General features: G+C 48.9%; 1 protein-coding gene across 1 annotated transcript in view; it reads left to right on the forward strand.

Annotated features, from left to right (window-relative positions):
• The window catches only part of FGD5 (FYVE, RhoGEF and PH domain containing 5), a 140,506-nt gene extending 116,330 nt beyond the window's left edge, over positions 1 to 24,176 (forward strand). Inside the window, exons 12-21 of the mRNA XM_053598601.1 lie at positions 2,037 to 2,105; positions 7,856 to 7,939; positions 8,972 to 9,051; positions 11,504 to 11,603; positions 12,000 to 12,137; positions 12,598 to 12,727; positions 13,428 to 13,558; positions 15,159 to 15,287; positions 22,271 to 22,425; positions 22,806 to 24,176. Coding sequence (XP_053454576.1) covers positions 2,037 to 2,105; positions 7,856 to 7,939; positions 8,972 to 9,051; positions 11,504 to 11,603; positions 12,000 to 12,137; positions 12,598 to 12,727; positions 13,428 to 13,558; positions 15,159 to 15,287; positions 22,271 to 22,425; positions 22,806 to 22,842 — 1,053 coding nt within the window. The 3' untranslated portion in view covers positions 22,843 to 24,176. The remainder of the gene's footprint in view (positions 1 to 2,036; positions 2,106 to 7,855; positions 7,940 to 8,971; positions 9,052 to 11,503; positions 11,604 to 11,999; positions 12,138 to 12,597; positions 12,728 to 13,427; positions 13,559 to 15,158; positions 15,288 to 22,270; positions 22,426 to 22,805) is intronic.

Consider the following 24,176-nt stretch of genomic DNA (forward strand, 5'->3'; position numbering starts at 1 on the left):
GGCGCCTGGCTATTTTTAGAGATAAGGTCTCACTCTTGCTCAGGCTGGTCTTGAACCTGTGAGCACAGGCAATCCACCCACCCTGGCCTCCCAGAGTGCTGGTATTACAGGCATGAGCCACCTTGCCTGGCCACTTTTTTTTTTTAAGACAGAGTCTCACAACCACCCTGGGTAGAGTGCCATGGTGTCATAGCTCACATCAACCTCAAACTCCTGGGTTCAAGTAATCTTCCTGCTTCAGTCTCTATAGTAACTGGAACTACAGGTGTTCACCATGACGCCCAGCTAATTTTTTCCACTTTTAATAGAGGCGGGGTCTTGCTTTTGCTCAGGCTGATCTCCCAGAGTGAGCCACTGTGCCTGGCCGAGGCTTTGGTCTGAATTGCCCTCCTGGACAAACCAGGAAGTCTTGGTTTTGACCACTCTGTGGCCAGAACAGTATCTGGGGCTTGGTGCAATACAAGGTGGACGTTGTTGAGAGGCCATGGCTCCCTCTCTCCAGTGCCACTCTGGTTGGAGCTGATTATAATCCTGAAATCCAAAAAATCACAATCCCAAAAATATAATTCTGGAAAAAATAACTTAGAAAAATCTTTAAAAGAGATTTGTTTACATTTTTAAAGGGGGATTCATTTGAGAAACACATGAAAACACTTCATAGGGCTCAGCGCCCGTAGCTCAGTGAGTAGAGCGCTGGCCACTTGCACTGAGGTTGGTGGGTTCAAGCCCAGACTCGGCCTACTAAACAACAATGACAACTGCAACCAAAAAAATAAAATAAATAGCTGGACATTGTGGCGGGCACCTGTAGTCCCAGCTACTTGGGAGGCTGAGGCAAGAGAAGCGCTTAAGCCCAAGAGTTTGAGGTTGTTGTGAACTGTGATGCCACGGCACCCTACCGAGGGCAACGTAGTGAGACTCTGTCTCCAAAAAAAAACAAAAAACTCTTCATAGGCCACTTTACACAATAAAATAGGTAACAATGCAAGCATAATCACTCAGGTATACTAGTGATAGTGACAGTTACGTGCCAACAAGCTGTATTCATAAAAAATAAGTCAAAAGGTAAATTTATAAACACAGTTGTGTGTACTTGGCTTTATCACTGCTGTCATCTAAAATACCTCAGTGAACAACCTTGTCTTTTGACAAGATCAGTCAAAAGCCATGATGGGTCACTACCATATATAGAGTTGCCCAAGGAGCCAAGATCTTGAGAAATTTTATCTTTCACGCATACAGAAGTACAAAAAGAACGTCTCTTCATTTATTCGGTTTCCGCGTTTCTATGTACGAACCCAACGCTTACCCCAGAGTTAACACTGTGATAGTGTTCTTTTGTGGAGGCAGATTTGGAAAAAAGAAAAAAAGGCATGAATTTATTAGAACTCTCTAAAAGTCTCTACACAGTTTATGTCTCCAGTATTGGAAATGGTGTGAAGGTGAAGTATATGGAATAGCAAACGGCCTTACTGGGTTTCTAGCTACTCCTTTATCCAGTCAAGTTGACAGCGGACACAAGCTCACCGCTTCAACCCTGGCACCCACACACACTCCTTAAACAACACTTAATTTCCAAATAAAAACAATAATAAGGTGATAGTTCTGCCTAACCTGATACAACTATCCTGTGATTTTATGTTTTGTTTTATGTTGTGTTGTGTTTTTTTTTTTTTTTCCAGACAAGGTCTCACTGTGTTGCCCAGCCCGGTTTTGAACTTTTGTGCTCAATGATCCTCCCAAGTATTTGGGACTACGGGCATACACCATAGCACCTGGCTTTATTTTCCAGATTTTAGACGTTCAGGATTTTAGATGTTTGGTATTTAGACTTTGGCATTCAGGATTATATCTTGCAGGGTGCTCTGGCATATGGGAAGCATCTCTCACGAGGTAGGAATTCACCCATGAGCCACTCTCTGGTTCCCTGAGAGGCTTCTTGATTTAAGTTTCCCACTCAGGAGCTCCCCCACACCCTTCTCTGGGACAGCAGGGAACATCAGCCCAGTCACTGAGGTCTGCTTCTCTCCCCATAGGAGTTTCTGAAGGAAGGGACACTGATGAAGGTAACGGGGAAGAACAGACGTCCCCGGCACCTGTTTCTGGTAAGTGCCCAGCCACCTGGGACTGTCAAAGTCCTGTGACATTTTGTAAAGTGGAAGATAGCAGATGGAGAGTAGAACAGCAGAATTTTTAGAATGAGGATGGTTCTGCATAGCTGAACTTCCTGGAAAGCTGAGAGCTTAACCCTTGTGAACCACAGCCCATACTCATTATTTGAAAGATTTCAAATGGAATGTTGCTGAGTGGGTATGGCAGCTCACGCCTATAATCCTAGCACTCTGGGAGGCCAAGGCAGGTGGATCACTTAAACTCAGGAGTTCGAGACCAGCCTGAGCAAGAGTGAGACCCCGTGTGTACTAAAATAGAAAAACTAGCTGGGCATTGTGGTCCATGCCTATAGTCCCAGCTACTTGGGAGGCTGAGGCAAGAGGATCACTCGAGCCCAAGAGCATGACGTTGCTGTGAGCTATGATGCCATGTCACTCTACTCAGGATCACAGTGAGACTCTGTCTCAAAAAAAAAAAAAAAGGAATGTTGTTGAAATTTAATTGCCCACGTCCTCATTGTAAACATGTACAACCAGGAAATTCTTAAGCTGGGAATAACTGTCTAACCACTTTATCTAACATCTGGGAAAGCTGAGTTCTAGAAGGGAAACTCACCCTTGGACCAGCCAAGGCAGGTTGGTAATAAAGAGAAATCAGAAAGAAGCCAGGTTCGTGACCCTACCCCCTGCACTTTCTTTACCATGGAGAAGACCTCATTTACCAGTTTTTATTATTTACAGCCACAGTTTTGAGTATCAGGGAGGTCTAGGCCCGTGGTGTAGCACTGTCAACCCTAGGGGTGTGTCAGCTGTATAAATAGCTCTTTGCCCTAATTCTGAGACCGCCTCCCCCACCAGCTCCAGGCCCTCTGTCTGCTGGTGTAATTGCCCTCTCTTCCCCCACACTTCTTGCTGTCATTCGTCGCTCCTGCGGCCCGCTCACACTTAGTTGGAGCCATGCATGAATCAGGCACAGCTCAGCTCTGGTAAGAAGCAGCTGCCTGCTCCCGTGTCTGACATTTACTGAGCACCTCGATTGCACTGGCCACTGGAAGCAGAGAGGAAAGTCCTGTGTCGCCCTCAGCCTCTGAGTCCAATGGGAATGAGGCAAGGAGAAAGACCATTGTAAATACAGGGTTAGGAGAATGATACGGAGGGAATCTCAGGGGACCGTGGAAGCAAAGAAGATGACTTGGGGCGGGGGTCAGGGATGAACAACAACAGCAGCTGCCGTGGTAGAGTGTTTGCTTCGTGCTCTGAAGAAGGGACGCGAGTTGCTAGGTGGATGGAGGAAGGGCGAATCAGGAGAGGACCGGGCATAAGCCAAGGACCGGGACTGAGAAGGATGGCGTGTTAGAGGACCTGGGCGAGTCATGAGGAGTCTTTCACTACTGACAAGCCCTCAGCTCCTGAGTTGGGTTTCTGCCACCCCCCAAATAGACTCTGCCCACAGAGGGGCCCCTGAAGGGCTGACTTCCCGAGAGAGCAGAGAAACTCTGAGCCCCGCCAGAAAGCGCAGTCTGCAGCTGCCTGTCAGGGTTTGCTGAGCCTCAGTGGCTTGTGTCCAGCTTCACCGGGTCTCTCTGCTCTCTATGAAGCACAAAGGGGCCCAAATTCAGAGTCTCCTCTCCCTCCCCCATTCCTAACAGCCATCTCTAACCTCCCATGAAGAGCCCCTCACTCTGGCTGGTGGGTGCTGCAGGGTGGAAGAGATCTGGCTACAGGCAGGCGGAACAGATCCCCGCACAGGGCTTAGCAGGGATCTGGGAGTCTGGCAGTGTGTGGTTCAGATGTGGGTTCTCAAAAGGATCTCAGAGCCCCCACACTTTTTTCTAGCCTCTGCTTATGCACCTGTGGTGTTAGGGAGTTCTCTGCTTGCTGTAACATTCACTCGCTCTGAGCTCCTGATCCATCTCCTGCGTGCCAGGTCTGTGCTGAGGTGCAGGACGTAGCCTTGTCCTATTGTGGATCTCGGAGTCCAGCAGGAAAAACCATCCCTTGTTCCATGTTAGACAAGTCTAAATATATTAAGATCCCTTCACTGAGGAGAAATCCACGCCCCTGAGTTTATGGGGCCATCTATGTGGAAATCTGGCCATCTGATCCAGACGGGGCAGATTAGATCCTGATCCATGGGACACATACCCACTCTGTAACCCTTAAAGAAGTCACAGACACCCATTGGCCTCAGATTTCCCACCCGGAAATACTGGGTTGTTTTGAGAATTAAATAACGGCGCCCAGAAGTTGTAACAGTGGTTCCCTGTCTTTCCCCTGAGAGTTACCCAGGGGACACAGGTCCTCCCTACAGAGCTCATCCATTCCCTCTGGCCCACAAAACCCTGCAGAGGGTTTGAGCCCAAAGTGGGCTGTTCCTGAGACCCCTTCGCACAAGGGATGCTGGGCTGGATAGCGATGAGGGGGCAAACAGACTCAGACCCCAGCTCCGACCCCTTTTGCTGGGACACCTACCCCTCCTCTGCACTCCTCTGAGCCTCAGTGCTCTGCCTGTACCTCCCGTACCGAGGGAAGCCGAGAAGCAGTGGCGGGTGCAGAGGAAGCCTTCTACTGGTCCCCTAGCCACTCACTACCTCGCCAGCTCCTCTGGCCACGACTGCCAGTCTCTGTATCTCTCCCAGGGACCCTGAATGCCAGGCAGAAACATAGCTCCCCACCCCATCTTCACCCCCGTCTTCTGTCATCTCTGTCCTCAGTCTCGGCTCACTAGCCCTGACATGCAAGGCTCTTTGTGACCCACCCATCTCCACCCTGCCAGCTCCTCTCCATTCTCAAACCCTGCACAGACGGCACCTTTTATGGAAGCCTCGGGACACCTGCCCCCCCCCCTTGCTCTTGCACCCTCCCTCTCTCCCTTCCCTCACCCCACCTTCTCTTAACCCCCACCGACCTTCTTCCTTATCCCAGCACCCAGAAGGCCTTCATCAGATCCCCTCTCCCCCTAGGTTGCGGTGGCAGGCCTCTGTACCTCTGATTCCCCTAATATTATTGGGCCATAAGCTCCCTGAGGTCTGGACCTGGGTCCTCTCCTTCCTCCATCTCAGCACAATCCACTAAGTAGAGGTAGCCCCATGGCGAACAGACACACTTGGGAAGGATTTCTCTTCCTCATAAGGTAACCTGGGCTGCAGAAGTGAGTCCGGCACCTGCCCACCAGCACACAGGGTTTCATTGGAACCCACTGGGCCCCCATGTCCCCAGGCTGCAGGTGGGGCTGCCCACTGATGGCTCCTTATGCTGGGAAATTCCCTACCATCAGAAGGGATGCCTTCTCCTGCCTCCAAACGGGCTTTGAAAATGCCTACTTCGAAGGGGGAAAACCACAAGTCGTTAGGAAGGAGCCTAGTGGGGACTACCACGGTGCTAATGGCAGCTGCCGTGGCAACAGGTGCTCCAGGGGCAGACACAGGCTGGGACTGCTCTCCTGAGTAATGCAAACCAGTAACTCAGGGATGGGAAGGTTCCAGAACATGGCTTGTTACCAGGTTTGGTCTTCATCCCCAGCAGAGCTAGGAGTCATGTGAGACTACCCCTAACGCCATATGAGCACGCATTGGCCCACAATCCTGGTTCCGCCACCTGCTAACTCTGTGACCTTGGGCACGCTATCCAGCCTCTCTGGACTGTTTCTCCCTCTGGGAATTGGGATGATGATAATGGTGCCTGCCCTATATAATTATTGGGGGAGTAAAGTGAGATCATTCGTGTCAGGGGCCTGGCACAGCATCACTGTCATGTGCTGTAGCTCTCGTAGTCCTTAGAAGGAAGGACAAGAGGGGCCTTGATCCAGGGATCGCTCACTAACTACAGCTCACAGGCCATAGTCAGCCTGCTCTTATTCTGCACACGCCCTCCTCTCGGGCTGTCTGTAGCTGTGTGTGCACCACAGCAGCGGGGCTGAGGGCTGCAGCAGAGGCAGAGTGGCCCACAGGCCTAAACGTCCCATCCTTGGCCCTTGACAGAAAGGATACCAGCCCCTGGGTTATTCAACTTCACCTAGAGACAGAGAAAGGAAGAGACTCCTGAGGTCACACAAGTGGTCAGTGTCCAAGCCAGGTGTCCTGCAGCTGGGACCGTGGGGTCCCAGGAAGAGCTGGCAGTGGGAAAACCCGTCTACTCGTCTGTTCTGTTTGGTCAACAAGCTCTGTCTGTTGGGAAAAGAAAGCTAATCCCGGTTCTCACTATTCCAACACAGAGATACAGCATCTTGTTAGTCTGGACAGCACTTAGAGGGCTCCCCGGGGTGGTGGCAGCCCCTGTGGAGAGGGTCACCTGGGTGGTGGCAGCCCCCGTGGAAAGGGTCACCTGGGTGGTGGTGGCAGCCCCCGTGGAGAGGGTCACCTGGGTGGTGCCGGCCCCTGTGGAGAAGGTCACCTGGGTGGTGCCGGCCCCCGTGGAGAAGGTCACCTGGGTGGTGCCGGCCCCCGTGGAGAAGGTCACCTGGGTGGTGCCAGCCCCCGTGGAGAAGGTCACCTGGGTGGTGCCGGCCCCCGTGGAGAGGGTCAGCTGGGTGGTGCCGGCCCCTGTGGAGAGGGTCAGCTGGGTGGTGCTGGCCCCTGTGGAGAGGGTCACCTGGGTGGTGCCGGCCCCTATGGAGAAGGTCACCTGGGTGGTGCTGGTCCCTGGGGAGAGAGCTTTCTTTCTCAGCATCCATAATTCAGTAAGGTGGCGATATCCTGCATTTCCGAGGTGAGGAAGCTGAGGCTTACCTGAGGAAAGGGCCTGTCTATAGTCACAACACTGGTACATAACAGGGTCAGAACTTACAACCCTGAGTAGGACGCTATCTTTTCAAACATGAAACCTTTTAGCTAAATAGAAACACTTCTGAGGCAGTGAAGCAACTTTCATTGCGTTCCTTTCTGTCTGCCCTGCATGGCAGGAGAGCTTCAGCTGTCCGTTCAACACACATTAACTGAGCACCTACTCCATGCAGGGCTCTAGAGGTGCAGCAGGGGACAGGCCCACCAGGCCCACCTCAAGCAGCCTCTGCCCTCCCTTCTTCCCTCCCTTAACTATGCTTTATTGAGGTTTAATTTGCATAGACTAAAATGCACCAATCTGAAGTGCATCAGTCCAGTCTGGCAAGTGTACACCACTGTGTAGGCACAATGGGTTGAGCTACAGAACATTTCCAGGGCCCGGGACGTTCCCTGCACCCCTTTGCAGTCAGCTCCCCCTCCCATCTGCCCCCTCCCGGGGGCTCAGGCAGCCACTAGGCTGATGTATCACTATAGATTAGTTTCGCCTGTTTTGGAATTCCATACAAATGTAATCAAACCGTGTGTACCGTGGTGCCTGGCTTCTTCCTTCACCTGGTATGATTTCAGGCTTTGTCCCTGTCGTGGGTCACATGCATCAGCAGCTGGTTCCGTCCAGTGGCCCTGTAGTATCGCACTGTACCACAACTGTCCATTCTGCTGTCAGTGAGCATTGGAGTTATTCCTGCTTTTTGGCTGTTACTCACAGCCGTCCTGTGAGGCGGACGATGCATAAGGCTGTGAATGTTCTGATGCTGACTTTCTGAGGCCATAGCTTTTCTTCCTCCTGAGCGTCTACCTAGGAGTGGGACAGTGGGGAAGGGGCATACATGTTAGCACAGCATTCTTGCTCACCTGTGGGGGTCACTAGGGAATGTGACCAGAGCTCAGGGGCCCTCCACACACAGAAGCCAGGCACAGCCTTCTGGGGCCAGGATAACTCTGACAAGGTTTCCCTCTCCCCAGATGAGCGACGTGCTCCTGTACACGTATCCCCAGAAGGACGGGAAATATCGGCTGAAGAGCTCATTGCTAGTGGCCAACATGAAGGTAATTTATGGAGTTGGGGGACAAGGAGACCTGAGGGCAGAGGAAACAGTGTACTGCTTCTAGGAGCACCCAGACCAGCCGGAAGAGGGAGGTCCTGAAGGAAACTGTTGAACTGTGGGCTACAGCAGATGTATAGGTGGTCCAGGGAGAGGGGAGGGAGACGGAGGGCTTTCTGCAGGAGAGGGGAAGGGAGAAAGGGAAGGGCCTCCTGTGAGGCGGACGATGCATAAGGCTGGGAGGAAAAAACAAGCAGGTGTCTAGTAGATTTTGGTTCATCCATATGGTAGACTATGTCGGAATTTCTTTCCATCACATTATAGACCACATGCTGTTTATCTGTTCATCTGTCATTGGACCCTTGCATTGTTTCCATCTTTTGGCTATTGTGAGCAGTGCTGCTGTGAACATGGGTATACACGTGCAGCCTGACTTAGTGCAACTGGGTCCCAGCAATGGGGACATCTGGGAACTGTTGGGGATTCCTGAGGAGCAGGTTTAGAAAGTTAATTATGGTACAGGTAGGGGCTGGGGGCAGAGAGGAGAACGCTGAGGTGGACCACCAGAGCCGTTAGGTGGTTGTCATTTCCCAGGGCTGAGGTGAGGGTGGCCAGAGCTGTCAGAGGCATTGTAGGGTCTCTCTTGATCCTGTCGGCTCTTAAGCACAGGGAAGGGGAAGAAGGAAGCACCTTTCTCTACTGAGGACCCTGGAGAAGGCTGTGGGACACCATGGTCACTAGGCATGTGCTTTCCCAGCATAGTGGTTCACTTGCAGGTAACCAGGCTGGCCTCTGGGCCTGACGCTCTGAGTCCTTCCTAGGGCTGGATGAGTGGCCAAGGACAGTGGAGCCAGCAACTGGCGCCTCTCATAGCATCATAGCACCTGTAACACAGAAAGGTTTGCCGTCTACAGACGAGGAAACCGAGGCTAAGGGGACAGAAATAGGCGGAACTGCCACCTTTGTCCCTCTGCCACCAAGAGAAGCTGGTCTGTGCTCATCCTATCCTGAAGGGGGGCTGCTGCTGGTTTTCCAGGTCAGCCGCCCCGTGATGGAGAAAGTGCCCTATGCCCTGAAGATCGAGACTTCCGAGTCCTGCCTGATGCTGTCTGCAAGGTACCGGGAGGTGGCAGGGAGGTGACTTAGCAGAAACATGAGGGTAGGGGCCTTTGGAATAAATAGAAGCTGGCTGTGTCATTTTTATTTTAGTGTCCTTTTGGATCAGAGACCTTTATTTTTCTTTAGTGTTTCGTAACCATTTGGGGGTTAAGAATAAAAACCAATGGCTTCTCTTCCCTAGAAAAATGCACATACTCATATATAATGTTATATATAATTTCAGGGGTTTCTAAAGTCCACTGCTTAAATATAACAATTAAAATATCTCATGTTTATAAAACTCTTCATAGATGATGGTATCTTTATAACAATACAAAAAAAGTCAAGTGAAAAACATACTATGCCCCGCAGTTCATAAAGTGGTATGCCTTTACACTTTGATGTCTGGGGTGAGAAAAAAATAATGAGTGAACATTCATCACTTATCTTTCTCTGTTTGGGGGATGTTGCGGTCCGTTCAAGGCTGCTATAACAAAAATACCACAAAATGGTGAGTTACCAACAACAGAAATTTCTCAGTCTGGAGGCTGGGAAGTCCATGATCAAGGTGACAGCACATTCAGTGTCCTGATTCATAGATGATCCCTTCTCACTGTAATTTCATATGGTCTGCAAGGTGCTAGGGCCTTTCTCAGAAGGGCACTAATCTCATTGAGGAAGGCTCCACCCTCATGACCTAATCACACCCCAAAGGCCTCACCTTCTAATGTCATCACATTGGGAATGAGGTTTCAACATATGAATAGGGCTGGGTAGGGCACAGACATTCAGCCACAGCAGAGGGTGCGGGCTTTCTGTCAGAAATGTCTGCATTTTGGGCGGCACCTGTGGCTCAAAGGGTAGGGCTCTGGTCCCATATGCCGGAGGTGGCGGGTTCAAACCCAGCCCCGGCCAAAAAAAAAAACATTTAGAAATGTCTGCATTTTCTCCAGGCTCTTGGGTTACCTGAGGATCCTCATGGCTGACTCACGCCCTGGTTTTAAAGGGCATGCTCCTTCCCCTTTCAGAGCAAGAGGACCACAAACTCACTTACGGGGACTCAGAAACCAGGAAGGGTGGCTCTTGGGCCAGAGATGGGCACAAGTGGGAGTGGGGGAGGGTTCCTATGATTCTTAGCCAGTGTGTGACCCTGCGGTGGCAGCTGGACCTGTCTTTTCCGGGTTTGTCCTACACTTGGAGGGGTGCTTCAGGGTGTGAGTGGTGTGTGCACACACTGGATGCATGTTAATTTGCTCGTTAAAAGTGCCAGGTCGTGAGCTGAGGGTACAGATGAGTTAGCCCTGGAAGTGCTTGGGAGGAGCCTACTTTATGGATGGGAGAGTTGTAGACTGGTTCTGATGCAGAATGGTGACTGCTGTAGACATTAGTGGTGGTCATGACGGCAGTGACAGGCGTTGACCCCTTGCCAGGTCCCAGGGAGTCCTCATCACCCACCGTGGAGGCAGGGCTTGCAGCTCCTTCCATGCACAGGGAGTTGAGGCCTGGAAAGGTGCAGAAGTGGGTTTAACCCTGGGGCCGTAGAAGAAGCCTTGGAAATTCTAAGGCATGATTGCTCACCTAGCAGGTGAGGGAAGACTTCCTGGAGCAGGTGGTGCCTGGGTGGGCCTCCACGGCCTCTCCTCTTGATAAAACCTGGAGCAGAAGGAGGCCCAGGGCATAGCTTCTGTTTGCCCAGCTGTGACACGAGGGTGGTGACAGGCCACACTTGGGCCTTCAGGTGGGGCTGCCCATCTCCCCAGGCAGGGATACTGGCTTCTGGACAGTGGCTTTGAGGAGCCACCATTACTGACAGGCTAATCACCTTCCTGATAGACCCTTCCTTCACATGAAGCTCCCAGGGGCCAGAAGAACCCCTGTATTTTCTTTGAGGGACATGGCATTCGGTTCCCCATCACACTGGTCAGCCTCTGCCGCACCTTCCTTCCCTCCGGGACCAAACTGCTCCCTTCTCCCCGCTTTCCTGGGGCCAGCACATACTCATGTGCGTGGAAAGCCTGACACCTAGTGGGCGCTCTTAGAATTTCCACCCAGCTGCTGGCCCTGGGAGCATCCCACACCCAGGCATAGCTCTCTCCACTCAAGCACCCCGAGTGTCTGAGAAGTTCTATGGGAAAACAATTGGATTCCTTCCACCCCTGCCCCCTGAAGGGTACCAGCCTCTGTTCCTTGCCAGTGTGCCCCTCCTGGGGTATGGGACCCTCTAGGCCTTCCTAAGGGCTCTTGCTAATGCAAGGTGCTTTGTCATCGACACAGGGGGTCCACATCCCCGTCTCATTTTATCCCCTCAGCAGCCCTGGGAGTTAGGGGAGGCCCAGAGGACAACTAACATGCCTATGGTTATCTGCTAATAAATGAGTTGCTGGGCAAGCATTTCACCCACACTGAGATTGAGGGTGGGAGGCAGTTGCAGGTGCGTGCGTGCCTCTGCTTACTCCAGCCCATGCCGCAGCTCCTGTGCAGAGAGGGATGAGTGGTACAGCTGTCTGAGCAGAGCCCTCCCTGAAGACTACAAGGCCCAGGCTCTGGCTGCATTCCACCACAGCGTGGAGGTGAGTGGGTGGGCAGGGCCCCCGACGCCTGCCTTGGAGCCCTGGGTTTCCCTAAGCAGGCACCACTATGGGCACTTACACCCAAGAGGGTGTTGTATGGCTATGTCCTTGGGGTATTGGGTCCCCCTTACCTGCCATCCTCCCACCCCAGTCAGGGCAGCCTCTGAGCATTCTAGGAGCACAGCACCCCAGACGCAACCTCACAATCTGGCTGTGTTTCCAACCCAAGGTTAGATGTTTGGAGGATCCTTGGTGGGGGATGCAGAGGAGATTTGGAAAATTAGAATCCGCCCCACCTTTCACATATCCCCCGTTCAGAGAAGCAGGGCTGGGGCTGCTGGGCCCACATAGGGCCGGTCTCCTGCCCACACTGTTAAGCCCATTCCATTGCTCCAGATACGGGAGAGACTAGGGGTTAGCCTGGGAGAGAGGCCCCCTACCCTGGTGCCAGTCACACACGTCATGATGTGCATGAACTGCGGCTGCGACTTTTCCCTCACCCTGAGGCGCCATCACTGCCATGCCTGTGGCAAGGTGAGTCGCCTGGCGTGGGGTGAGTGTGTGCACAGGGTGGGGGAGGGGAAGGGGAAGAGTGCATCCCTGTCCAGCCAGGGCTTTGGGGTGTGCAGAAGCTATTGAGCCTCAGACCCAAAGTGGGGTGTGTTCACACCATTTACTGATACCCTCAAACCTAGGCTGCACGTTCCAGGCCCGCTCTGCTACACACCAGGTTTTCAGTAGAAAATCGTGATATATGTGGTTACTGTTCTTAGAGAAAAAAAGTATGGCGTGGTGCTTAAGGGTGTAGACTTAGCAGGAAAACAGGCAGGCACTTGCTCAGAGACATGGCGCAGGCTGCTACTGGGAAAGCAGGGAGCATGGCACAGTCCCACAATCAAAGTGTGGGGCTCCCTGGAGGAGAGGACACGGCTCTTCCTTCCACGTCCTGGGAGGATGAGAGGCACAGAGACACATGTCCCGCCTGGGCCCACAGATTGTATGCCGGAACTGTTCAAGAAACAAGTACCCACTGAAGTACCTCAAGGACCGGATGGCCAAGGTCTGCGATGGCTGCTTCGGAGAGCTGAGGAAGAGGGGCGGGGCCGTCCCTGGCCTGATGAGAGGTAACCTGGGGACACTCACACTTTCCTCCTGGTGGCTTCTCCATGGTTCATGGCTGAAACCACTTTCCCTGGGAAAGAGTTACTCCCTAGAGGGAGTCTCCAAACAAAAGCCTCCCCTGAGGAAACAGAAGTTCCCACTCACACCAGGCATCATTTCCCAAAAGGCTGGTTCTGTGGAAGAGTGATTGGTGCTCCCACAAGGGTTCTGGGCAGTTGAAGAGTCTGAACAGGACAGAGTAGGCAGGGGTACTTATGAATTCTGGACTGTAGAGGCCCTCAGGTGTCCTGGAGGCCTGTGTTTTAGACCAAGACTGACAGCAGAGGTGTCGGGGGTTGGGGAAGGACTGAGGACCCTCTGACACAGGAGCCTCAGGAGGCTGCAGACTCAGAGCTGAAGGGACAGGCTTTGCCATACGGAGCTGAAGGGTCAGGCATGACGGAGAGCAGGTGTATCTGGTGCCTGAAACCAAAGCGCTCCCCTCTCCACCAGGGGGCCACACTGAGTCATCCGAGGGGACAGCCCCACCCTCATAGTCCTGTATAAACAGGAACGCGTGTACCCCTCTTTGTGGTCCCACTTAACCCCCATGGCAAGGCTGGCTCACATCCAGGAGGGATTTTATAGGCATCAGCGTCTCAGAGCAGTTAGATTCCTGACCACGGCAGTTCTCACCTCCCTCCCCACATCTCTTGGTTACAGAGCGGCCTGTGAGTATGAGCTTTCCCCTATCTGCACCCCGCTTCTCGGGCAGTGCCTTCTCCTCCGTCTTCCACAGCATCAACCCCTCAACCTTCAAGAAGCAGAAGAAAGTCCCTTCAGCCTTGTCTGAGGTAAGGCAGACCGGGCTGCCTGATTGGGAGCCAGGAGATTCAGAAGGTTCATAGTTCTCAGCAGGAAGGGTTCGACACATCCCCAGCCCAGCCTGACCAGTCTCTTCCAGACAGAGCACTCCTGGCTGTGAGGTCAGGCTCCCCACCAAAACGCTCCTTGCCAGCCCTTAGGAACAAGCCTCTCTCCTGGGCGTGGCTGAGGAAACACCTGCCTGGTGGCAGAGGGCAGGCCTCAGATGGTTGCAGATGGTGCTCTGAGACATCTTTCCCATCCTTCCCTCTACCTCTTCCCTCATCCTGCCCCCAGCCTATACCTAGTACCCAAGGGTGCTGCACAGGTCACTGGGGCTCTGCCACCTAAAGGAGCCAGAGTCCTGGGGTAGTTCCCCCCATCAGGCCTCTAAGGGGTCCCATTGTCTTGCGGTTCTGGATTCCATACGGGCTTAGGTGGTGACCCCCCGGAGGCCATGGGATTCTGCAGGAAACCTCAACATTGGTTAAACTCAGTTCCATCCTGCAAATAGGAATAGATTGTATTTATATTTTTTCTCATCACGACCTCAGAATAGTATATGCCTGTGAATATACTACAAGCTGTCCAAAGAAGTATGATCAGCTGTTTCCAAATTGTTCCATGAATATTCTCAAGGAGCAGGTAGCAAGGATTGCGGAAGGGACGAGGGAATGGTGTTTTAAATGAGTACAGTCCCTACTCATTAACTTATCCTTTTGCAAATAAGAATCTTAGAAATAACAGAGAAGAAGAACACATGTGATGAAAAGTGAGTTTCCCACCTTCCCCAGCATCCCTGTCAAGTTTCCTTTCCCCCAGCCTGTTCCCCAGGGACCCCTCCTCACCCTACTCAGTGATAAGAGCTGCTGCTGTGACTGTCTGCAGAATTTCTGCCTCTGAGCCTTTCTATGTGGAGATGGTCCAAGCAGGGTTGATGGTGGCAAGAGAAACCCATATCCAGTGTCAGGGGTCTTGGGACCCGTGTTAGGGGCAGGTTTTAATATCAGGACAGCTGTTCCTGAAACAGAAGTGCACAGAACTTGAGAATATTTCTGAGAGGCTTAAGTTTTTACCCTCTCTTCAGCTAAGCAGGGTTATGACTTTCACAGATCTTCCATTCCTCTGGGCCTCATTTTCCCCATCTGTAAAATGGGAAAGCCAGATGAACTTATTTCTAGACCTGGCCATTCAAGGTCACGTCATATTAACAAAGCACCTCCTGTGGGTCACGCGCTGCACCTGCCAGGTAGCTGCCTTAATATCATTTAGGTCCTCTTTTCCTAATAAGGAAATTGAGACTTAGACCCCAGGTTGGTTTTACTCCAAGCCTGTCTGGGAGTCTTACTTCTGCTGCTACCCCCTGTGGTAATGACCCGTGTGTCTCCTGGGTTCATTCACTGAATCCTGTTTCTCAAACCGTGAAGTACTATTTTGTGGACTTTGGTACTAAGTGAATCCCGAGACTTCATCCAAGTATCCGATTTCCAAGCAGTATAAGTAGGCTGCCAGGTGGTTGGTTTGCAGTGTCACTTGGGCTCTGTTTGAACCAACCACCTGATCCCTGACCTGGTGCTTCCCTCCTGCCAGGTGGCCGCCTCCGGAGAGGGCTCTGTCATCAGCGGCTATCTCAGCCGGTGTAAGAAGGGCAGGCGGTACTGGAAGAAGCTCTGGTTCGTCATCAAAGGCAAAGTCCTCTACACCTACATGGCCAGCGAGGTAGTTGCGTTCAAAACACCCTGCCCTCTGGGTGGCGCCTGTGGCTCAAGGAGTAGGGTGCCAGTCCCACATGCTGGAGGTGGTGGGTTCAAACCCAGCCCCGGCCAAAAAAGCCACAAAAAAAAAAAAACCCCTGCCCTCTCCTGGAAGGCCCTCAGGATGCCCACCTGGGTTGTGCGCATTCTGTTACCTGTAGGGCTATGTGAGTCATGGGTGTTGGGACCAGTTCTTATGGCAGCCAAGTCTCTATTGAGCAAGGCCATGTGATGAGTGTGGCTGTGGCTATGCAAATCTAAGGAAGAGATGAGACGGTCTGGTATGCCGACCTGTGCAACGAAGTGTTTAAGTGTCACAGGCCTAGGATCTAGGACAAGCCAGGCACACCACAAAAGAAGACTCCGTTCCACTGTCTACTCTGGTTGCTTGGGTCAACATATGGAAAAAGCTCCTCCCTTTTTGTCCATTTCTTTTATTGGTAAAACTCTGATAACTCTTCTAACAAAAATGAAATTTATACAGAGTGGACATAAAGTTGGTGTGCAGTTTACCATGTTAAACTATTTTAAACTGCACATGAACTTCATGGCCACACTGTATGTATGTATATACACATGTGTATACGCATACTGTATATGTTTGTTTTTTTGAGACAGAGTCTCACTGTTGCCCCAGGTTAGAGTGCCACAGAGTCAGCCTGGCTCACAGCAACTTCAAACTCCTGGGTTCAGGTAATCCTCCTGCCTCAGCCTCCTGAGTAGTTGGTACTGCAGGTGCCTACCACGCCCAGCTAATTTTTCTGTTTTTAGCAGAGACAAAGTCTCCTTCTTGCTCAGGCTGGTCTTGAACTCCTGAGCTCAGGTGGCGCCTGTGGCTCAAGGAGTAGGGCGCTGGTCCCATATGCCAGAGGTGGTGGGTTCAAACCCAGCCCTGGCCAAAAAAAAAAAAAGAACTCCTGAGCTCAAATGATCCTCCTGCCTCAGCCTCCCAGTGTGTTAGGAATACAGGCATGAGCCACTGTGCTCGGCCCTGAAATGTATATTTTTATAGAACATCTTACTTTATTTAGGTGAGTGAGCCTCAGAAATCAAGGCTGCTTCCGAAGTAGACAGATGTGGGGGCCGTGGTTGTGAAGCAGGGGATTGTCTGGCCCTGACCCAAGCTGACCCTGGTAGATAAAGAGAAAGACTTCCAGCTCCAGGCCCCCCATCTGGTGGCTTCCACAGGCTAAAACCACTGTGAAAATGGGACTTTAGTGCATTCTGACCAGCTGCAGAGGGTGGGTACTTCACACTACTGGGATGTACATGTCCTATAGGACTGATCTTCCTCCCCTGACTGCAGATGTGTAGAAAGCACTTTCATCTTTGGGCATAAAACTTCCCTCTAAGACCTGCAGCTGTGAAGGTTGTGGTATGCTCTGTCCTCAGGAATCACAAAGGCCATCAGGGAAGCAGTCACACGTGGACCCTTTGTGGGTTTGAGTGACTTGGGCACTGTGTGAACTGTGCCCTCCACAAAAGAATTCTTTACTACACTGTGGGGAATTTTTATTTTTCCAGAAATGCAATATAGTACCCTTCTGCCCAGAGCAGCTTCATCCTAAGCAAGCCTTCTACAGGACTCTTAAGTCTGTGAAAACTAAGCTTTAAAGGAGCCCTGAGTGGTAGTCAGCAGGACTCTCAGAGTCTCTACTAGCCTGAGGCATGTTGTGAGGCTCTAAGACGGGGAGGTCCTCACATTGGCCTGAGCACATCCCCTTCCTCCGGGAGCAGCGTGCAGAACTTATTGCACAGAACACAAATGGGGTGGGAGACCCTTTGGGCCATGTGTGACCTTCTGGATCCTTGTGACTGACTCCAAATTTTACAGAACAAGTCCTTTTAATAAAGGATTCCTAAAGATAGATTTAGGTATGGCTACAAAGCAGTTTCTTCTAGAGAGAGAAAGTTATACAGTTTCTCAATAAACCTGTTCCACTGGGCGGTGCCTGTGGCTCAGTGAGTAGGGCGCTGGCCCCATATGCCGAGGGTGGCGGGTTCAAACCCAACCCCGGCCAAACCGCAACAAAAAAATAGCTGGACGTTGTGGCGGGTGCCTGTAGTCCCAGCTGCTCGGGAGGCTGAGGCAAGAGAATCACGTAAGCCCAAGAGTTAGAGGTTGCTGTGAGCCGTGTGACGCCACGGCACTCTACCGAGGGCGGTACAGCGAAACTCTGTCTCTACAAAAAAAAAACCTGTTCCACTGATGGGACAAAGCTTTCATTCTCACCACAGAAAGGGTTTCCATGAAGCAGATACCAGCTGCCTCTGTTGACACCACCAGGGACCCCTGAGGTGGCTCCAAGCTGATGCAACTTTGCTTTTTAGTAGCAGTCATGGGAGAAAGTGACTATCGGGCACATATAGGAATCTTTTTAATTTTTTTCCAACATTTTATTATTTATTATAGTGACTATAAAATTTTTCAAACTTAAAAGAATTGTTGTAAGACTTTAACAGTAAACTGCAAGCATTGCCATTAACTAAATTATACAATTAAGATTTTAATGGACCTCCTTTATCAAATACCTGTTTGTTCATCCCTTTATCCATTTTACTTTTTGATGCTTTTCAAAACATACTTTCCCAAAGGGTTCAATATTTGTGTATCTTTTCTTCTTTTGAGGTACAATTTACATATGATGAAGTGCAAAACTCTTTCTTATTTGCATTTTGTTGAACTCATACACTTATAAATTGCCTTACCCCATCCCCAGAGGCAACACACAATGTTCTGATTTTTTTTTTTTTTTAAGAATGTTCTGATTTTTTTACCACTTTAGTTTTGCCTCTTCATCCCCATGATGTATATGGAATCATGTGTGACTTCTAATTATGTTTTTTTTTTTTTGAGACAGAGTCTCACCCTGTGGCCCTGGGTAGAGTGCCACAGCATCACAACTCACAGCAACCTCCAACTCTGGGGCTTAGGCAATTCTCTTGCCTCAGCCTCCCAAGTAGCTGGGACTACAGGTGCCTTCCACAACGCCCGGCTATTTTTTGTTGCAGTTTGGCTGGGGCTGGGTTCGAATCCGCTGCCCTTGGTATGTGGGGCTGGCGCCCTACCCGCTGAGCCACAGGCACCGCCCCACTAATTATGTTTTTAAGAGACTCACTCATGTTTTTGCCAAGAGCAACAGTTCATTCTTTTCTATGGTCTTCCATTTTATGACTATACCAGTTTTGTCTATCCATTCACCAGCTGAAGGACATTTGGATTGTTTCTAATCTAAACTTTTGGTGATTAGGAGTAAAGCCATTTAAACATTTGCAAACAGGTTTTTATGTGGATGTAAGTTTTTATTTGACTTGGGCAAATACTTCGGATTAGAATGCTGCATTATAAGGAAGGTGTATATTTAGTTCATAAGAAATTTTCAGACTTTTTTCCAAAGTGGTGTACCATTTTACACTCCCCAAAGAAGTGTACGTGAATTTGAGAGTTCTGGTTGCTGTACACCTTTGTCAACCTATTGCCAGTTTTTTAAATTTTAGCCATTCTAGTGGAGCACAGTAGTATCACAATGTAGTTTTCATTTATATTTCCCTAACTAACGATATTAAACACATGATTTTTTTCATGTACTTCTCTTTGAGATATGTCTTGTTCAGATCTCTTGCCCATTTATAAAGTAGGTTGTGTCTTTTTGTTACTGAGTTATAGGAGTTCTTTATATATCCTAAATACCAGTCTTCATCAGTTAAGTGTTTTATAAATATTTTCTCCCAGTCTGTGGCTTGCCTGTTCATTTTCATAATGAACAGCTAAATGAATCTTTTGATGAACACAAGCCTATGACTTGGATGGAGTCTAATTTATCAAGGTTTTCTTTTATGGTTGTTGCTTTCTGTATCCTAAGAAACTTCTGTCCACTGCAGGCAACAAAGCTATAATCAAAGTTACAGAATTTTCTGAAAATGTTAATGTTTTAGCTTTTACATTTAATTGTATCTCAAATTAATCTTTGTGTATGGTGCAAGGTAAGGGTTGAGGTTCATGTTTTTTTCCATGTGGATATCCAGTTGTTCTTGAGCCATCTGTTGAAAAGACTTCCCTAGTGGATTGTTTTGGTGTCTTTGTTAAATATCAAATACTGAGTAAGGATAGGTCAAGTTTTGGACTTTCTATCCTGTATCATTGATACATTTACCAACCCTAATGCCAATACCAAATTGCCTTAATTAGTATAACTTTATAGTAAATCTTGAAGTCAGGCTGTGTAAATCCTCCAACTTTGTTCATTTTAGATTGTTTTGGGTATTCAAAATCTTTTGTGTTCTCATATAAATTTATCAGTTTCTGTGAAAGGGAGTATTGAATCTTTATTTCAATTTGGGGAGAACTGGCATCTTAAAATATTGAATCTTTCAATCCACGAACACGGCATAAATCTTCATTTATTTAGTCTCTTAATTTCTCTTTTAATTTTTTGTATGTTTTTGTGTGGTGGTCTTACATTCCTGTTAACATTATTCTCAGGTATTTTCTTTTTCTTTTCTTTTTTTTTGATGCTATTTTGAATGGAGGTTATTTTCTGGTTGTTTACTGCTACTATATACATATAAAAATTGATTGTCCTGTGACCTTGCTGTTTTAGGCTGGTAGTTGTTTTGTAATCAAATATGTTCTTTGCAAGCAAAGACAGTTTACTTTTCCTTTCTGATCTTTGTCTTTTAATTCTCTTTCTTACTTTAACACAATGGCTAAGACCTCCAGAACAATGTTGAATTGGTGAGAGTGAACACCCTGCTGTCTTACTCTCAATTTTATGGAAAAAGCATTCAGTTTTTCACTAATAAGTATAATGCTAGCTGTAGTTTTTGTTTTGTTTTGTTTTTGCAGTTTTTAGCCAGGGCTGGGTTTAAACCCACCACCTCCGGCATATGGGGCTGGCGCCCTACTCCTTTGAGCCACAGGTGCCGCCCCAGCTATAGATATTTTAGAGATGCCTTTTGTTAGAGTAAGGAAATTCCCTTCTCCTGGTTTGCTAACATTTTTTATCATGAATGGATGTTAGATTTTTGTCAGAGGCTTTTTCTGATCTAACAATCTTTGACAGTTGACTCCCTTTTAAATTTTTAAAAAAGTTTTAGGTTTTTATGAGTTTTTTGTTCATTTGTTTGTTTGTTTAAAAAAAAAAAAAAAAAGATGGTATGTCGCTATGTTTCCCGGACTAGACTTGAACCCCTGGGCTCAGTTGATCTTCCCACCTCAACATCATTCCTGATTTGAGTCCCTTTTGTACATAAACTGTACTCTCCCTCTTCCTACCATCACCATTCTGATATGCTTAATTGTATCTCTGTATGTGTTTTTATAAAGCCTGTTTTGTTAATGACAATGTATTTTTATTTTATGTAAATTTATGTATTTTACATAAATACTATGAAATTATTTCTTTTTTTGCAGTTTTTGGCCAGGGCTGGGTTTGAACCTGCCACCTCCAGCATATGGGGCCAGTGCCCTACTCCTTTGAGCCACAGGCGCCGCCCATATGTGAAATTATTTTAATCTAGTCCAGGCTGAATGGTTCATGCCTGCAATCCCAGCACTTTGGGAGGCTGAAACAAGAGGATTGCTTGTGGGCAGGAATTTGAGACCATCCTAGGCAACATAGCAAGAACCTGTCTTTAGGGCGGCGCCTGTGGCTCAGTCGGTAAGGCGCCGGCCCCATATACCGAGGGTGACAGGTTCAAACCCGGCCCCGGCCAAACTGCAACCAAAAAATAGCCGGGCGTTGTGGCGGGCGCCTGTAGTCCCAGCTACTCGGGAGGCTGAGGCAAGAGAATCGCTTAAGCCCAGGAGTTGGAGGTTGCTGTGAGCTGTGTGAGGCCACGGCACTCTACCGAGGGCCATAAAGTGAGACTCTGTCTCTACAAAAAAAAAAAAAAAAAGAACCTGTCTTTACATAAAATAAGCAAATTAGCCAGGTGTGGTAGCACATGCCTATAGTCCCAGCTTCTTGTGAGGCTGAGGCAGGATTGCTTGAGCCCAGAATTTAAGGTTAGAGTGAGCTACAATCGCACCACTGTACTTTAGCCTGGGCAACAGAATGAGACCCTGTCTCAAAAATATATATATTTTTATATGTATATAAAAATCTCTTGCTGGGCGCGGTGGTTCATGCCTGTAATACAAGCACTTGGGAAGCCGAGACATGGATTGCCTGAGCTCATAGGTTCGAGACCAGCCTGAGCAAGAGCAAGACCCCATCTCTAAAAAATAGCCAGGCATTGTGGCAGGCTCCTGTAGTCCCAACTACTTGGGAGGCTGAGGCAAGAGAATTGCTTAAGCCCAAAAGTTTGAGGTTGTCGTGAGCTATGAAGCACTCTACAAGGGTGACAAAGTAAGACTGTATCTGCAAAAAAAAGAAAAAATCTTTTTCTACTGAGCACTTTGCTTTTAAGATCCATCTATGTTTTCTTGTTATATCTTACCGAATTGTCAGCAGCTTTATAGCACAGACTACACAAGTTCTCTGTATTGAGGTGCTGCATGTGAGGGTTTGGAGGAATGAGGACAGAATGTGTGGTCGGAAGTAACTCTGGAAAACGGGAGTCTCTGGCTAATCAAGTCAGTGTGAAAGATACAGGGTCATGAGTCCAAATTCTGGATCTGCCCCTTACTGACTGTATAGTCCTGGGGAGTGAACGTCTTTGAGCCTTGGTGTCTTCTTAGAACGTCGGTGCCTTCTAAGACTGTTGTGAAGATTAAACAAGATAATGAAAGTATAAATGCCTGGTCCCCAACAGGCTGTCAACAAAATAGTGAGTTTCCTTCATTCCCCAGGGCTGGCCCTGACAGGAAGCAGGGGTGGACAGTGTATGTGGGATTAGCCTGCAGTTACGCTCCTCATGCAGTGACTATGCACCAAGGTTTAACATCAGTTGAACTCTGACTGTGCACCCAGGTTTAACATCAGTTTTTCCTTCTGTCCTCTGCAGGACAAAGTGGCCATGGAGAGTATGCCTCTGCTAGGTTTCACCATTGCCCCAGAAAAGGAAGAGGGCAGCAGTGAAGTAGGACCTACTTTCCACCTTTACCACAAGAAAACCCTATTTTATAGCTTCAAAGCAGAGGATACCAACTCAGCTCAGAGGTACCAAAATAACTAGTCTTATACCTTATTTCCTCTCTGTCAGAAAGAATCAAGTCGTCATCAGGACTTTGACTTCTGTCCTGCTCTGCCTATCCCATCAAGTCCCTTTGGGCCATAGCAGAACTGTGAAACTACCCATTCCTCAGTGCAAGGATTTTTAGACTGTTAGGATTCATTTGCACTGGCATGGATTCAGTAAACTTCCACACTGTGTTCCAGGCCTTTTGCTAAACATGGAAATCATGCTTGAAAAAAATATGAATATGACATCATCCTTGATTTCAAGCTAAGAGGAACCTAGTCCAATCACTTACAGGTTCTGTGACGAGAGTCACTGGCAGACCCAAGACACCTAATGTCCTCTCTCTTCTGTTTTACAGGTGGATTAAGGCCATGGAAGATGCAAGTGTGTTATAGCATTTATCAAACATGTGGACTCAGAATAAACTCTTAGGTTGATATGTGAACCCTTCTAGAAGCCAATCCATGTCTCAACTCGCCTGGACACACACCTGGATTCAGCATGGGGCTTGATCTTTTTGCTGTAATCACCCCCACCCACACACACAAATACACCTTCACCAGTGGTGCCCTTGAGAAATATTTATGGATCTCTCCTCTTCTTTGTGTTTTCCCTTCACTCCACCCCACCCCCATCATAAACTATTCTCACCCCGCTGTGCATTAAAATGTAGTAAGGTGAAGCCGTGGAAACCAGTAGAAAAGTACTTTAGAAATGCAGGCTTTTTTTTTTTTTTTTTTTGTAGAGACAGAGTCTCACTTTATGGCCCTCGGTAGAGTGCCGTGGCCTCACACAGCTCACAGCAACCTCCAACTCCTGGGCTTAAGCGATTCTCTTGCCTCAGCCTCCCGAGTAGCTGGGACTACAGGCGCCCGCCACAACGCCCGGCTATTTTTTGGTTGCAGTTCGGCTGAGGCCGGGTTTGAACCCGCCACCCTCGGTATATGGGGCCGGCGCCTTACCGACTGAGCCACAGGCGCCGCCCAAGAAATGCAGGCTTTTTAGTAGCAACAAGCTTTTACAGTTTTTACTCCTGGTAAATCTTATCTTCTTTCATAATGTCAATTGTGGTGCTTCAGATGAAATGAGAAACAACCAGTAAGTGACAGCTACTCTCAACCAAAGCACTTTATTGTTTTGCTGAGTTGCAACCTCCAAATTTGTGTTTTCCAAGTGATTTACTTGTGTCAATAACAGAATCTTGTGGACAGATTTGCAAACAGTCCTCTAATAAGGGTGAACATAATAAAACTGACTTGTGTAGGTCTGGCTGTGCTTGCCAGCACTTGAGCCCACAGCACCATGGCTCAGGGGCCATGCCTACTGATAGGAAGGGGAGGATTTTCTCCTGCAATTATCTCTCAGCCTGAACACTGACATAACTTATTCAAGGAGGGCACCCTCTTTCCCAGGGTCCCCAACAGGACATCAGTACTAGAAACACAGCTACTGGGGCCAGGCACAGAGGTTCACCCCTATAATCTTAGCACTCTGGGAAAACAGGAGGATCACTTGAGTTCAGGAGTTTGAGACCAGCCTGAGTAAGAGCTAGAAAAATACTAGCTTGGGGTGGTGGTGAGCGTCTGTAGTCTCAGCTACGTCGGGGGCTCAGGCCAAAGAATTCCTTGAGCCCAGAAGTTTGAAGTTACTGTGACCTAGGCTGATGCCATGGCGCTCTACCCAAGGTGACGGAATGAGATTCTGTCTCACAAAAAGAAAAAAAATTTTT

This window comes from Nycticebus coucang, chromosome 8 (assembly GCF_027406575.1).
Source record: "Nycticebus coucang isolate mNycCou1 chromosome 8, mNycCou1.pri, whole genome shotgun sequence".
Taxonomy (NCBI): domain Eukaryota; kingdom Metazoa; phylum Chordata; class Mammalia; order Primates; family Lorisidae; genus Nycticebus; species Nycticebus coucang.